The following is a 17,224-nucleotide window of genomic DNA, read 5'->3' as shown; positions in this document are numbered from 1 at the left end:
TGTGTTATCGCCCATGCCTTCCCCCTTGGGCCCGAATGGATCCATCCTGGAATTGCCTAATATTTGTCCAGGACATCAAGTACGGCCTAAGAAACCATTGTCGCCGGTTCGAAATGACCAAATTACATTTTTTGGCATTTTACAGCCATAAACCTGCAAATCCGCGCGAGTCCCAAATTTTTGTGTGCTATCGCCCATGCCTTCCGCCTTGGGCCCGGATGGATCCGTCGTGGAATCGCCTAATATTTGTCTCGGACATCAAATACGACCTAAGAAACCATTTTCGCCGCTTCGAAATGACCAAATTACATTTTTTGGCATTTTACAGCCATAAACTTGCAAATCCGCGCGAGTCCCAAATTTTTGTGTGTTATAGCCCATGCCTTCCGCCTTGGGCCCGGATGGATCCATCCTGGAATCTCCTAATATTTGTCCTGAACATCAAGTACGGCCTAAGAAACCATTTTCGCCGCCCCTAAATGACCAAATTACATTTGTTGGCATTTTACAGCCATAAACCAACAAATCCGCGCGAGTCCCAAATTTTTGTGTGTTATAGCCCATGCCTTCCGCCTTGGGCCCGGATGGATCCATCCTGGAATCTCCTAATATTTGTCCCAGACATCAAATACGGCCTAAGAAACCATTGTCGCCGCTTCGAAATGACCAAATTACATTTTTTAGCATTTTACAACCATAAACCTGCAAATCTGCGCGAGTCCCAAATTTTTGTGTGTTATCGCACGTGCCTTCCGACTTGGGCCCGGATGGATCCGTCCTGGAATCGCCTAATATTTGGTCCCGAAATTAAATACGGCCTATGAAACCATGGTCACCTCCACTAAAAGACCAAATTACATTTTTGGCATTTTACAGCCATAAACTTGCAAATCCGCGCGAGTCCCAAATTTTTGTGTGCTATCGCCCATGCCTTCAGCCTTGGGCCCGGATGGATCCGTTTTGGAATTGCCTAATATTTGTCCAGGACATCAAGTACGGCCTAAGAAACCATTGCCACCGCCCCGAAATGACCAAATTACATTTGTTGGCATTTTATAGCCAAAAACCTACAAATCCGCGCGAGTCCCAAATTTTTGTGTGCGAACCTTCCGCCTTGGACCCGGATGGATCCATCGTGGAATCGCCTAATATTTGTCCAGGACATCAAGTACGGCCTAAGAAACCATTGTTGCCGCTTCGAAAGGACTAAATTACATTTGTTGGCATTTTACAACCATAAACATGCAAATCCGCGCGGTTCCCAAATTTTTGTGTGCTATCGCCCATGCCTTCCGCCTTGGGCCCGGATGGATCCGTCGTGGAATCGCCTAATATTTGTCCAGGACATCAAGTACGGCCTAAGAAACCATTGTCGCCGCTTCGAAATGACCAAATTACATTTTTTGGCATTTTACAGCCATAAACCTGCAAATCCGCGCGAGTCCCAAATTTTTGTGTGCTATCGCCCATGCCTTCCGCCTTGGGCCCGGATGGATCCATCGTGGAATCGCCTAATATTTGTCTCGGACATCAAATACGTCCTAAGAAACCATTGTCGCCGCTTTGAAATGACCAAATTACATTTTTTGGCATTTTACAGCCATAAACCTGCAAATCCGCGCGAGTCCCAAATTTTTGTGTGTTATAGCCCATGCCTTCCGCCTTGGGCCCGGATGGATCCATCCTGGAATCGCCTAATATTTGTCCCAGACATCAAATACGGCCTAAGAAACCATTGTCGCCGCTTCGAAATGACCAAATTACATTTTTTGGTATTTTACAGCCATAAACCTACAAATCCGCGCGAGTCCCAAATTTTCGTGTGCTATTGCCCATGCCTTCCGCCTTGGAACCGGATGGGATCCGTCCTGGAATCGCCTAATATTTGTCCCGAAAATCACGTACGGCCTAAGAAACCATTGTCACTGCCCCGAAATAACCAAATTACATTTTTTGGCATTTTACAGCCATAAACCTGCAAATCCACGCGAGTCTCAAATGTTTGTGTGCTATCGCCCATGCCTTCCTCTTTGAGCCGGGATGGATCCGTCCTAGAATCGCCTAATATTTGGTCCCGAAATCAAATACGGCCTAAGACACCATGGTCACCGCCCCGAAAAGACCAAATTATATTTTTGGCATTTTACAGCCATAAACCTGCAAATCCACGCGAGTCCCAAATTTTTGTGTGTTATCGCCCATGCCTTCCGCCTTGGGCCCGGATGGATCCATCCTGAACTCGCCTAATATTTGTCCCGGACATCAAGTACGGCCTAAGAAACCATTGTCGCTGCCCCGAAATGACCAAATTACAATTTTGCATTTTACAGCCATAAACCTACAAATCCGCGCGAGTCCCAAATTTTTGTGTGCTATCGCCCATGCCTTCCACCTTGGGAACGGATGGATCCGTCCTGGAATCGCCTAATATTTGTCCCAAAAATCAAGTACGGCCTAAGAAACCATGGTCACCACCCCGAAATGACCAAATTACATTTTTTGGCATTTTACAGCCATAAACCTGCAAATCCGCGCGAGTCCCAAATTTTTGTGTGTTATAGCTCATGCCTTCCGCCTTGGGCCCGGATGGATCCATCCTGGAATCGCCTAATATTTGTCCCGAACATCAAGTACGGCCTAAGAAACCATTTTCGCCGTCCCTAAATGACCAAATTACATTTGTTGGCATTTTACAGCCATAAACCAACAAATTCGCGCGATTTCCAAATTTTTGTGTGTTATAGCCCATGCCTTCCGCCTTGGGCCCGGATGGATCCATCCTGGAATCGCCTAATATTTGTCCCAGACATCAAATACGGCCTAAGAAACCATTGTCGCCGCTTCGAAATGACCAAATTACATTTTTTAGCATTTTACAGCCATAAACCTGCAAATCCGCGCGAGTCCCAAATTTTTGTGTGCTATCGCACGTGCCTTCCGACTTGGGCCCGGATGGATCCGTCCTGGAATCGCCTGATATTTGGTCCCGAAATCAAATACGGCCTATGAAACCATGGTCACCGCCACGGAAAGACCAAATTACATTTTTGGCATTTTACAGCCATAAACCTGCAAATCCGCGCGAGTCCCAATTTTTTGTGTGCTATCGCCCATGCCTTCCGCCTTGGGCCCGGATGGATCCGTCCTGGAATCGCCTAATGTTTGTCCAGGACATCAAGTACGGCCTAAGAAACCATTGCCACCGCCCCGAAATGACCAAATTACATTTGTTGGCATTTTATAGCCAAAAACCTACAAATCCGCGCGAGTCCCAAATTTTTGTGTGCGAACCTTCCGCCTTGGACCCGGATGGATCCATCGTGGAATCGCCTAATATTTGTCCAGGACATCAAGTACGGCCTAAGAAACCATTGTTGCCGCTTCGAAATGACCAAATTACATTTGTTGGCATTTTACAGCCATAAACATGCAAATCCGCGCGAGTCCCAAATTTTTGTGTGTTATCGCCCATGCCTTCCGCCTTAGGCCCGGATGGATCCATTGTGGAATCGCCTAATATTTGTCCAGGACATCAAGTACGGCCTAAGAAACCATTGTCGCCGCTTCGAAATGACCAAATAACATTTTTGGCATTTTACAACCATAAACCTGCAAATCCGCGCGAGTCCCAAATTTTTGTGTGCTATCGCCCATGCCTTCCGCCTTGGGCCCGGATGGATCTGTCGTGGAATCGCCTAATATTTGTCCCGGACATCAAATACGGCCTAAGAAACCATTGTCACTGCCCCGAAATGACCAAATTACATTTTTTGGCATTTTACAGCCATACACCTGCAAATCCGCGTGAGTCCCAAATTTTTGTGTGTTATCGCCCGTGCCTTCCGCCTTGGGCCCGGATGGATCCATCCTGGAATCTCCTAATATTTGTTCCGGACATCAAGTACGGCCTAAGAAACCATTGCCACCGCCCCGAAATGACCAAATTACATTTGTTGGCATTTTATAGCCAAAAACCTACAAATCCGCGCGAGTCCCAAATTTTTGTGTGCTATCGCCCATGCCTTCCGCCTTGGACCCGGATGGATCCATCGTGGAATCGCCTAATATTTGTCCAGGACATCAAGTACGGCCTAAGAAACCATTTTTGCCCCTTCGAAATGACCAAATTACATTTGTTGGCATTTTACAGCCATAAACCTGCAAATCCGCGCGAGTCCCAAATTTTTGTGTGCTATCGCCCATGCCTTCCGCCTTGGGCCCGGATGGATCCATCGTGGAATCACCTAATATTTGTCCCGGACATCAAATACGGCCTAAGAAACCATTGTCGCCGCTTCAAAATGACCAAATTACATTTTTTGGCATTTTACATCCATAAACATGCAAATCCGCGCGAGTCCCAAATTTTTGTATGCTATCGCCCATGCCTTCTGCCTTGGGCCCGGATGGATCAGTCGTGGAATCGCCTAATATTTGTCCAGGACATCAAGTACGGCCTAAGAAACAATTGTCGCCGCTTCGAAATGACCAAATTACATTTTTTGGCATTTTACAGCCATAAACCTGCAAATCCGCGCGAGTCCCAAATTTTTTTGTACTATCGCCCATGCCTTCCGCCTTGGGCCCGGATGGATCCGTCGTGGAATCGCCTAATATTTGTCCAGGACCTCAAGTACGGCCTAAGAAACCATTTTCGCTGCTTCGAAATGACCAAATTACATTTGTTGGCAATTTACAGCCATAAACCTGCAAATCCGCGCGAGTCCCAAATTTTTGTGTGTTATCGCCCATGCCTTCTGCCTTAGGCCCGGATGGATCCATCCTGGAATCGCCTAATATTTGTTACGGACATCAAGTACGGCCTAAGAAACCATTGTTGCTGCCCCGAAATGACCAAATTACAATTTTGGTATTTTACAGCCATAAACCTACAAATCCGCGCGAGTCCCAAATTTTCGTGTGCTATTGCCCATGCCTTCCGCCTTGGAACCGGATGGGATCCGTCCTGGAATCGCCTAATATTTGTCCCGAAAATCACGTACGGCCTAAGAAACCATTGTCACTGCCCCGAAATAACCAAATTACATTTTTTGGCATTTTACAGCCATAAACCTGCAAATCCACGCGAGTCTCAAATGTTTGTGTGCTATCGCCCATGCCTTCCTCTTTGAGCCGGGATGGATCCGTCCTGGAATCGCCTAATATTTGGTCCCGAAATCAAATACGGCCTAAGACACCATGGTCACCGCCCCGAAAAGACCAAATTATATTTTTGGCATTTTACAGCCATAAACCTGCAAATCCACGCGAGTCCCAAATTTTTGTGTGTTATCGCCCATGCCTTCCGCCTTGGGCCCGGATGGATCCATCCTGAACTCGCCTAATATTTGTCCCGGACATCAAGTACGGCCTAAGAAACCATTGTCGCTGCCCCGAAATGACCAAATTACAATTTTGCATTTTACAGCCATAAACCTAAAAATCCGCGCGAGTCCCAAATTTTTGTGTGCTATCGCCCATGCCTTCCACCTTGGGAACGGATGGATCCGTCCTGGAATCGCCTAATATTTGTCCCAAAAATCAAGTACGGCCTAAGAAACCATGGTCACCACCCCGAAATGACCAAATTACATTTTTTGGCATTTTACAGCCATAAACCTGCAAAACCGCGCGAGTCCCAAATTTTTGTGTGTTATAGCTCATGCCTTCCGCCTTGGGCCCGGATGGATCCATCCTGGAATCGCCTAATATTTGTCCCGAACATCAAGTACGGCCTAAGAAACCATTTTCGCCGTCCCTAAATGACCAAATTACATTTGTTGGCATTTTACAGCCATAAACCAACAAATTCGCGCGATTTCCAAATTTTTGTGTGTTATAGCCCATGCCTTCCGCCTTGGGCCCGGATGGATCCATCCTGGAATCGCCTAATATTTGTCCCAGACATCAAATACGGCCTAAGAAACCATTGTCGCCGCTTCGAAATGACCAAATTACATTTTTTAGCATTTTACAGCCATAAACCTGCAAATCCGCGCGAGTCCCAAATTTTTGTGTGCTGTCGCACGTGCCTTCCGACTTGGGCCCGGATGGATCCGTCCTGGAATCGCCTGATATTTGGTCCCGAAATCAAATACGGCCTATGAAACCATGGTCACCGCCACGGAAAGACCAAATTACATTTTTGGCATTTTACAGCCATAAACCTGCAAATCCGCGCGAGTCCCAATTTTTTGTGTGCTATCGCCCATGCCTTCCGCCTTGGGCCCGGATGGATCCGTCCTGGAATCGCCTAATGTTTGTCCAGGACATCAAGTACGGCCTAAGAAACCATTGCCACCGCCCCGAAATGACCAAATTACATTTGTTGGCATTTTATAGCCAAAAACCTACAAATCCGCGCGAGTCCCAAATTTTTGTGTGCGAACCTTCCGCCTTGGACCCGGATGGATCCATCGTGGAATCGCCTAATATTTGTCCAGGACATCAAGTACGGCCTAAGAAACCATTGTTGCCGCTTCGAAATGACCAAATTACATTTGTTGGCATTTTACAGCCATAAACATGCAAATCCGCGCGAGTCCCAAATTTTTGTGTGCTATCGCCCATGCCTTCCGCCTTGGGCCCGGATGGATCCGTCGTGGAATCGCCTAATATTTGTCCAGGACATCAAGTACGGCCTAAGAAACCATTGTCGCCGCTTCGAAATGACCAAATTACATTTTTTGGCATTTTACAGCCATAAACCTGCAAATCCGCGCGAGTCCCAAATTTTTGTGTGCTATCGCCCATGCCTTCCGCCTTGGGCCCGGATGGATCCGTCGTGGAATCGCCTAATATTTGTCCAGGACATCAAGTACGGCCTAAGAAACCATTGTCGCCGCTTCGAAATGACCAAATTACATTTTTTGGCATTTTACAGCCATAAACCTGCAAATCCGCGTGAGTCCCAAATTTTTGTGTGTTATCGCCCGTGCCTTCCGCCTTGGGCCCGGATGGATCCATCCTGGAATCTCCTAATATTTGTTCCGGACATCAAGTACGGCCTAAGAAACCATTGCCACCGCCCCGAAATGACCAAATTACATTTATTGGCATTTTATAGCCAAAAACCTACAAATCCGCGCGACTCCCAAATTTTTGTGTGCTATCTTCCATGCCTTCCGCCTTGGACCCGGATGGATCCATCGTGGAATCGCCTAATATTTGTCCAGGACATCAAGTACGGCCTAAGAAACCATTTTTGCCCCTTCGAAATGACCAAATTACATTTGTTGGCATTTTACAGCCATAAACCTGCAAATCCGCGCGAGTCCCAAATTTTTGTGTGCTATCGCCCATGCCTTCCGCCTTGGGCCCGGATGGATCCATCGTGGAATCACCTAATATTTGTCCCGGACATCAAATACGGCCTAAGAAACCATTGTCGCCGCTTCAAAATGACCAAATTACATTTTTTGGCATTTTACATCCATAAACATGCAAATCCGCGCGAGTCCCAAATTTTTGTATGCTATCGCCCATGCCTTCCGCCTTGGGCCCGGATGGATCAGTCGTGGAATCGCCTAATATTTGTCCAGGACATCAAGTACGGCCTAAGAAACCATTGTCGCCGCTTCGAAATGACCAAATTACATTTTTTGGCATTTTACAGCCATAAACCTGCAAATCCGCGCGAGTCCCAAATTTTTTTGTACTATCGCCCATGCCTTCCGCCTTGGGCCCGGATGGATCCGTCGTGGAATCGCCTAATATTTGTCCAGGACCTCAAGTACGGCCTAAGAAACCATTTTCGCTGCTTCGAAATGACCAAATTACATTTGTTGGCATTTTACAGCCATAAACCTGCAAATCCGCGCGAGTCCCAAATTTTTGTGTGTTATCGCCCATGCCTTCTGCCTTGGGCCCGGATGGATCCGTCGTGGAATCGCCTAATATTTGTCCAGGACATCAAGTACGGCCTAATATTTGTCCAGGACATCAAGTACGGCCATAAACCTGCAAATCCGCGCGAGTCTCAAATGTTTGTGTGCTATCGCCCATGCCTTCCTCTTTGAGCCGGGATGGATCCATCCTGGAATCGCCTAATATTTGGTCCCGAAATCAAATACGGCTTAAGAAACCATGGTCACCGCCCCGAAAAGACCAAATTATATTTTTGGCATTTTACGGCCATAAACCTACAAATCCGCGCGAGTCCCAAATTTTTGTGTGCTATCGCCCATGCCTTCCACCTTGGGCCCGGATGGATCCGTCCTGGAATCGCCTAATATTTTTCCCAAAAATCAAGTACGGCCTAAGAAACCATTGTCGCCGCTTCGAAATGACCAAATTACATTTTTTGGCATTTTACAACCATAAACCTGCAAATCCGCGCGAGTCCCAAATTTTTGTGTGTTATAGCCCATGCCTTCCGCCTTGGGCCCGGATGGATCCATCCTGGAATAGCCTAATATTTGTCCCGAACATCAAGTACGGCCTAAGAAACCATTTTTGTCGCCCCTAAATGACCAAATTACATTTGTTGGCATTTTACAGCCATAAACCAACAAATTCGCGCGATTCCCAAATTTTTGTGTGCTATAGCCCATGCCTTCCGCCTTGGGCCCGGATGGATCCATCCTGGAATCACCTAATATTTGTCCCAAACATCAAATACGGCCTAAGAAACCATTGTCGCCGCTTCGAAATGACCAAATTATATTTTTTAGCATTTTACAGCCATAAACCTGCAAATCCGCGCGAGTCCCAAATTTTTGTATGCTATCGCACGTGCCTTCCGACTTGGGCCCGGATGGATCCATCCTGGAATCGCCTAATATTTGGTCCCGATATTAAATACGGCCTATGAAACCATGGTCACCGCCACGAAAAGACCAAATTACATTTTTGGCATTTTACAACCATAAACCTGCAAATCCGCGTGAGTCCCAAATTTTTGTGTGCTATCGCCCATGCCTTCCGCCTTGGGCCCGGATGGATCCGTCCTGGAATCGCCTAATATTTGTCCAGGACATCAAGTACGGCCTAAGAAACCATTGCCACCACCCCGAAATGACCAAATTACATTTGTTGGCATTTTACAGCCAAAAACCTGCAAATCCGCGCGAGTCCCAAATTTTTGTGTGCTATCGCACGTGCCTTCCGACTTGGGCCCGGATGGATCCGTCCTGGAATCGCCTAATATTTGGTCCCAAAATCAAATACGGCCTAAGAAACCATGGTCACCGCCTCGAAAAGACCAAATTACATTTTTTGGCATTTTATAATTATTTCCCACCATTATTATTGATCTCTCACATACGTCGGGAGTGATGTTGTTCAACAACTACCTAAATATGTACTCTCTCCTGAGTAATACATACTAAATAGGCACAGCTAATTGAGGGCCCTTCAATCAACCACAAGAATAATATAGTTGAACAAATAGAGAAAATACTATGGCTCAATTATATGAACAAATAGACAAAAAGTTCCATCAAAACCCTAGATAACAAATTAGCTATTCATAATAGTATGCAAAATTAAATACAATACTAAATGCCATAACCAATAATGGAAATAGGAAGAAGGAAGTGAGAACCTTGTAGAAGAATTCTCCGCCTTGCTACTAATATGTTCTTGCCTCCTTAGGTCGAATCCTCGGTCTCCTTAGCCTCATTAGGTCTAAATTATGTCAAAAGTATGTCCAAGGTCTTCAAAATACCGTTTTCCATGTATATATACCAAGTATGGTTGGGCACAAACAATTACACCTTCTCCTACGCAAAAAAGGACACATTTTCCGGATAGGACGTGCGCGGTCGTGCTTGGACCGCACTTAGACCGTGCATATCCACTTTGATTCTGTCCGACGAGCGCGGCCTGAGCGCGGCCTCACTATTGACGTGCAATTTTTACCTTGTTCCGATTGGAATTTGGAAAAATGTAAAACATGAAAGTTGTAGCCCTTGGAGTTAGATTTCCAACCATATATTGTTCTGCCCAAATGGAGTTCTAAGAAAATGTTATGTTTATTTTACTAGACAGTGCGCAATATGCCTACTCGATTCTTTGTTTGTTCTAACTATCATCTGTTGACCCCCGAACACGATCTCGGCTTAATTCCTTGAGCTTTTACTCAAACTTCAAAGCAATCAATTGAATTCATTCCATAACATCTACATAGCTTGGAATCCCTCCTACAAGGCATAAAACACACAATTAGTGCAAAACACTAGCGATTAAAGCTCAAACTCAATTAAGGTGCAGTAAATTAGAGTGTAATAAGCGACGAAAATACGTAATTATAGCCTATCATCAACACCCCACACTGCATGTACTCTGAGCCTCTTCTACAAAAAATGACTTAAGAAACAATAGTCACCATTCCACCATAATTGTTCCTCATTTTTTTTGTTTCAGGGCCATAACACCGGAATTCTACCCGATTCTCAAAATTTTGTATGCTATAGCCCATGCCTTCCACATGGGTGCGAGCCCTTGGACTCGAATCGCCTAAAAAGGTTTTGGGCCATCAATAACGACCTAAGGAATAATAGTTACCGCCCTGCCATGATTGTTCCTTATTTTTTTGGCATTTTAGGGCCATAAAACTAGAATTTCGCCCAATTTATAGATTTTCGTGTGCTAGCCCGCGCCTTCCGCATAGGTCCGGGCCCCTATAACGGAACATCTAAATTTTTTTAGGGCCATCAAAAATTACTCGAGGAACAATAGTCACCGCCCCGCCATGACAATTCCTCATTTTTAGGTGTTTTAGGGACATAAAACTTAAAATTTTGCCCTTTTCCAGATTTTCGTGTGTTATAGTCCACACCTTCCACATGGGCCCAGTCCCCCCATATCTAGATTGCTTAATATTTTCCCATGCCATCAAAAATGACATGAGGAACAATAGTCATCGTCTCGCTATGGCCTTCCTCTTTTTTGTCACTTTTGGGCCATAAAACTAGAATTTAGCCCCATTCCCAGATTTTCATGTGCTATAGCCCAGTTTTCACAATATATAGCCCACAGCCCAACCACAATATGAACAAGAATCTCAATGATATTTTATACTTCAATACCACACAAGAGGGAGGGTGATTTGTGTGGTGACCAATTTTTCGCTTAAACTGATTATGGAAGAACATGGTTCTTCTATATGTTCCTTTTGCTACTGTTGCGGAATAATAAATGTAGAAAGTAAAGAACACAAGTATTTTTACGTGGAAAACACCTGGCTCAAAAGGTGAAAAAACCACGACCTACTACTTAGTAGGATTTTCCCCAACACTTCACTATTTCACTGAGCCAAAATAGCACTTACAAAACTCTTTGTAAACCTAAGGATTACCTCTAATCCCGTCGTAGCAACCAGCCTCTAACTGTTGCGACAACTTCAAATTAACTCTAACTTGAATACTCAAAGTACCTATTACAATTGCTTCTAGATAAAGCTGAAAAGTACAATATGAAAACACCTACTACAATTGAACTAGAAATAAAGAAAGACACATAAAACTCTTTATGGAGATTGTTCTTCAATCTGGTTCATGTAGCTTCAGTTTTGCACACTTGAATCATACACGAACTTCTTGCAAAAAGCCTTACTATTTTGCTCGCAATTCACGTTTAACTTCTGCATTTTTGTGCAACACCTGTAATGAGAGAACATCCTGCAATTTATAGAGTTAGTAGATGATGAAATAACTAGAGTTCTGATGCAATTTCTCAAAAATTTGGCAGAGTTTGCTTTTTTTTTTAAGCAATCCACTAGGCATAGCCTAGGGTTGGTTTTTATTAATATATAAAAAGAGAAACAAAGTGTCATGAAATCTTAAAAGGTGCACGAAATAAATTTTGTAAACTACATAATACCTATTATCAAAGTTGAGTAATGTACTCAAAGTTGATATCACACTTTGTATAACTAAAAGCCAGCCCATACAATTCATGCATTAGTATACGCCTTTCTCCTTCGCATTTGCTTCTATCCAGTTGCAATTTAGGTCCTGATGTTTGCATACATTACTCTATTTGGCTTATCGATCTCAATGTTCAGTCTATTCTTTTGTTGGTACTGCTGAATTATTCACGCGTCCAATCTGTTGTTCCAGCTTAAGATAGTCGAAATTCATTAGCCATGGAATGCCGACCTAGTGGTGCCTCCTAGGAAACTAGACGTGTGCGCTTACTCTTCTATCGCTATTGCTTAATCGGAGCATCGTATTCCCACGCGTATACTCTTTTCGTTCGATCCCTTTGTTGTTGCTGCGCCGAAGATGAGAGCACTGGCCATTGTTTAAACACTGGCCATTATTTAATTACTGCCTTTATCGAAAACCGAGCTGGAACATCCCTGTGCTCGCACATGCTCTAGCATTTCTCGAATTGTGCAAATGTAGTACATGCTCCAATATCAAAAGCATTCATGTCTAGCATGCATTAACTTCCAACGTGCACAACTGCCACCATCCATGCGTGTATCAAGCATTTCTGAAAAGGCAATTGCATGTGTGTGTGGTTGTTCTTCCATTCCTTGAACGCTTTTTTGAGTTCTTCCTCTGAATCAGTGTCCTTCATCTTATATTCCATCAGATTCAAGAACTCTGGAAAATCAATGGTTCCATTCTGATCAGCATCAATCTCGCTGATCATATCCTGTAGTTCAGTTTCAGTGGGATTCTGACCAAGTGATATCCTCACTGTTCCCAATTCCTTGGTAGTAATATAGCCATGGTCGTCCTTGTCGAAAAGGCTAAATGCCTTCTTGAACTCAGCGATCTGCTCCTCCGTTAGCTGCTATGCCATTTCTCTCTCTCTTTTTTCACGATTCATGCTTTCCACATTAAACCATGTGCGCACATTAAAGGGTTTATCGATGTCTCCATGTTCCAGCTAAAGAGGTGTTGCCCATTGTTTTGCTCAAGATGTCCCCTTTAAAAAAGTGCATTGTAATCCCCATGCTCATGCCTTCTTGTTTCCTTCAAAAGTGTCATTCACCCCTGCATGCGTTCCTTTGAAGGAGCTAATCCTCGTGGTCTGCGTTCATTTAAATAATGCGTGCATTTAAAGGTGCTCCAGCATTAGCTGTACCAAGCTTCATGCATTCCAATATGTTCCAATATGCATTCCAAAACTGCTTGGCGTGCTTTTGATTGTGGAAACCCAATGCAAATGCTGCTCCTCGTTTGCTGCAAGTTTTGCTTGAATAACTCGCTCCAGCGTAAGTTTTACAAAGCAATATGCTTAGCAAGTGGTCCCAAAGAGAATGCTTCCCAAAGCCTCTTCTTTTTTGAACTTTATGTACGGTTCTATTCCCTTTTGATAGCCTCTAGAACTCCTTTACTTATTTAATTTGTAGCTTCCCAAGTATGCAGGCGTACATATGCTCCAATTAACCAGGTGTGCAATAAACAAACTAAAAAGTTGCGAATGTTTGCTCCGCTTTTCCTCGAACACGATTTTTCCACCACGCTTGTTGTTGAGCCCATGTGTTTGTAAGATTCTTCAGAACGTGAGCTTCCAGCTTTTGTCGAGCATTTGGTTTGTCTTATGTTTCCAAAATGCATTGTGAAGTTTGTTCCACTCGTTTGACTAGTTCTCGAGTTCCCTTCATCTTCCAGCATTAAACAATTATAAACCTGCAAATCCTCGAAATTCCCTAGCATGCTGGTGCAAACTCCAAACGAATTGGCATCTATTTCTGTCCAGAACTTGAAATGCCCATCATGTTTTCCATGCTCCCATTTTGAGGAGAATCGCATGCTCTCCATAACTACATGGAAGTATTGATCCATCCCATTTTTCTTTAAACCCTTTTGCACCTGTTTTAATGTCCTCCCAGTGGATTGAATGCTCTTCCTTTTCTCTTTGCTTCTTATCTCCTGTCCACTTTCACCCTTAGCCTTGGACATTGTAGTTTATCTTCATTAACTAACCTCCTTCCTTGTGCATCCAGATGCCAGAAATGTTGGCATTCTATTTCTTCATGATCTAAAGCATAATTAGCCAAGTGATCTGCCAGCTTGTTGCCCTCCCTATGAATATGAGTAATTGTGTAATTGCCCCCATTCATTAGTTGCATCATTTCATCTACCTGCTCAGATATGATCCATGGTGGTTTCCAGATCCCATCCATTATCTTTTTTAATAGCATTGAGTCCGTTTGAAGCCATACACGAGAGTATTGCTGAAATCTGCAGAACCTTAGTGCTTCTACCATGGCCTTCGCTTCAGCTACTGTGTTTGTTGTCTCCTCAATCTCCTTCCCTATTGACTTGACTATGTCACCATTTTCATTTCTTATACAAAAACCTATTGATCTCCTGCCTGGATTTCCCCTCGATGCACCATCCGTATTAACTTTTAGCCATCCTGCACTTGGAAATTCCTACATGACTTTGGTAACCTTAAGTTTTGGAGTAAAATTTTCCATCATAGCTAATAGATCTTGCCATTTGTGAGGTACAATGTCCATCCCAGGCTTTCTCACTTTCACCAATGCCTGGAGATTTGATGAAACTTGATAAATCATCCTGCTAGTTGTCACAGCATCACCATACTTCATACTATTTCTTCTTTTCCAGAGTTCCCAGACTACACATGAGGGAAGTGCTTGCATTACTGGTTTGAGCCTTAAGCACACATTTGCAGTCCAACATTTTGTGATTGCTTGGTGCAATGTAAGTCCCTCCACAACTATTCCTGCCCTCGATAGAAAATACTTCCAAGTTGTCTTTGCAGTTTCTGATCTAAAAAACAAGTGCTGAAGAGATTCCTCGTCAGGCTGTACATAACACCAACATTTTGATGGCATGCAGTAGCCTACCCTTTTCAAGAAATCATCCAAAGGTAACTTTGCTTTCCACACTTTCCACATGGAAAAAGCTATTTTAAAAGGCAATCCCTTTACCCAAATCATCTTATAAGTTGTTCTTGGTTCGTCTCTTCTTCTCGTATAATCCCATGCTGACTTAACACTGAAATATCCTCTTGTTTCCAGCATCCAACAAGGCATGTCAAGAACCTGCTGAGGTGAAGGTGGTCTGATTTTCTCTAGAATGTGTACTGCTAAGTCTTTAGGAAGCATTTCAAATAGCCTGTCCACATCCCACTCACCATCTAAGGTAACATCATGTACATTATGTACAGTTTTATCAATGCCAAAGTCCTGAGTAACCAAAAAATATAGTGCCCCAAGACCTGTCCAGTTTTCAAACCAAAAAAGTGAGGATCCCCTTTTTGTTTGCCAAAAGATTTGATGTTCAATCAGATCTCTGCATTCCAACATTTTTCTCCAAATGTGAGACCCCCTTTTCCATGGAACAATTACAGAATTCATTTTCTTACAGTATTTCTGACATACGAAAGCGCTCCATAGGCTTGGTTTTGTTCTAAAATTCCACCACAACTTGCTGAATAATGCCTTTGCTACATCATGCAGTGACCTGAAACATATTCCTCCTTCCTCAATTGGCATGTATAATGTATTCCATGAAGCCCAATGCCTACTAGTTCCTCCTACAGAGCTACACCAAAAAAACTGAGCAAACAATTTGTGCAACCTATTTATCACATAATTTGGAGGGTTTACAGCTGATAGTAGATGCATAGGCATGCTTTGTAGTACATGGGATATGAGAACTGCCCTGCCCCTACTGATAATAACTTGCCCTGCCATGATTGCAGTTTGTCCATTACCTTAGTAATTAGGGGCTGATAGTATTCCAGCTTTCTCCTTGCATAAAATATAGGACAACCTAGATATATGATAGGAAAATCATTCCTATGAATGCCTGTGATCCTTTCCACCTTGCTGACCACTTCCATGTCTATTAAATGATGCAGGTACACAACTGATTTGGTCTTGTTAACAAGCTGTCCAGATGCAGCTTCATATGCATTCAGCACTTGCATAATCAGCATCAGAGATGTTTCATCTGAGGATGAGAAAATAATCATGTCATCTGCATACGCCAAATGATTGATCTTTGGACTCCACTTTGGCATCCCAAATCCACAAAAATACAGGTTAGTAGGTAGTTCATTGAGACCCCTAGATAATGCTTCTGTTACCAAGATAAACAAAGTTGGAGATACAGGATCACCTTGTTTTACTCCCCTTGAGGACTTAAAGAACCCATGAGCTTGACCATTGATTAGAATAGAATACCAATTGTTTGAAACTAATCCAAAAACAATCCCTATAAACCTTTATGTGAATCCCATCTTTCTCAGTACCTTGGTTAGGAATATCCAAGATAATCTATCATAAGATTTGGTCATATCTAGCTTCAGGATGACATTAGGTCCAGCCTTAGTTCTAAGCCTAATGTCGGTCACTATCTCCTGAGTTAGAAGGATGTTTTCTACTATATTCCTGCCCTTAACAAAACCTGACTGTTCCTCCGATATCAGACTTTGGACAAATTTCACTAGCCTTTCATATACCACCCTCGATATAACCTTATTAGAAAAGTTACTGAGGCTTATTGATCTTAAATCAGAAAAGGTGGTAACTTCTTTTTTCTTTGGTAGCAAAACTAGGTTTGTGTGTGTTACACACTTGGGTAGCTCATGACCATTGAAAAAAACCCTCACCGTGTCGTACAGGTCATCCCCTATTATGTCCCAACAAGAATGGTAGAATTTGCTTGTCATACCATCTGGCCCCCCAGCACTATCACCATTAAGTCCGAGTACTGCCATTTTAACCTCCTCTTTTGTTGGCTGCTTAATCGATTCTGCATTCTGCTCAGTGTTAATCAGAATAGGAACATGCTCTACGATATCAAATGCTGAAGGAGTAGCTGCTTCTGTGAACTATTCCTCGTAGAATTTGATAGCCTCTTCTGCAATTTCTTGTTCTTCTTCAATCCATGTTTCTCCACTATTTTGAATTCTGTTAAGTCGGAGTCTCTTCCTCCTACCTCTCACTTGTGCGTGGAAGAACTTAGAGTTCCTATCCCCTTCCTTGAACCAAGTCATGCCTGCCTTTTGTTTCCAATATTTCTCCTCTAGTGCAAGACATTTGATCAATTCTGGCTGAACCTTTTGTAGCCTTTCCTTGTTCATCCCTGTAGGATTTGCTTCAAATTCTGCTTCATGAACCATCACTACCTCCTCCATGCTTGCTATCTTTTGGAAAATATCTCCAAATGTAGCCTTACTCCACAGTGAAAGGGCCTTCTTTAATCTTTTTAACTTGTGATTAAAAAGAATATAAGGATTTGCACTGAAATCAGCTGTCCAATTCTCTTTCACCACATCTTTAAAA

General features: G+C 43.4%; 1 protein-coding gene across 1 annotated transcript; it reads right to left on the bottom strand.

Moving 5' to 3' along the window:
• Window positions 1–14,338: 14,338 nt before the first annotated feature.
• On the bottom strand, window positions 14,339–16,656 carry LOC138878430 (uncharacterized). The gene is made up of 3 exons (XM_070158110.1): window positions 16,189–16,656; window positions 15,578–16,077; window positions 14,339–15,476 (listed from the first exon to the last, which is right to left on the bottom strand). Exons 1-3 carry the CDS (start codon window positions 16,654–16,656, stop codon window positions 14,339–14,341), a joined length of 2,106 nt encoding a protein of 701 aa, XP_070014211.1.
• Window positions 16,657–17,224: the final 568 nt, after the last annotated feature.

This window comes from Nicotiana sylvestris, chromosome 1 (assembly GCF_000393655.2).
Source record: "Nicotiana sylvestris chromosome 1, ASM39365v2, whole genome shotgun sequence".
Lineage (NCBI taxonomy): Eukaryota > Viridiplantae > Streptophyta > Magnoliopsida > Solanales > Solanaceae > Nicotiana > Nicotiana sylvestris.
The sequence above is the reverse complement of the archived record's forward strand: the minus strand, read 5'-3'. Positions and strand labels throughout refer to the sequence as shown.

Excerpts from the sequence above, each read along its gene's own strand:
- LOC138878430 (XM_070158110.1), bottom strand. The coding sequence starts at position 16,656 with ATGGCAGTACTCGGACTTAATGGTGATAGTGCTGGGGGGCCAGATGGT. Across the intron at positions 16,078-16,188 it reads CTTGGATATTCCTAACCAAG|TCCTCAAGGGGAGTAAAACA; the intron begins GTACTGAGAAAG and ends GGGTTCTTTAAG. Across the intron at positions 15,477-15,577 it reads GGGCAGTTCTCATATCCCAT|CTCTGTAGGAGGAACTAGTA; the intron begins GTACTACAAAGC and ends TTTTTGGTGTAG.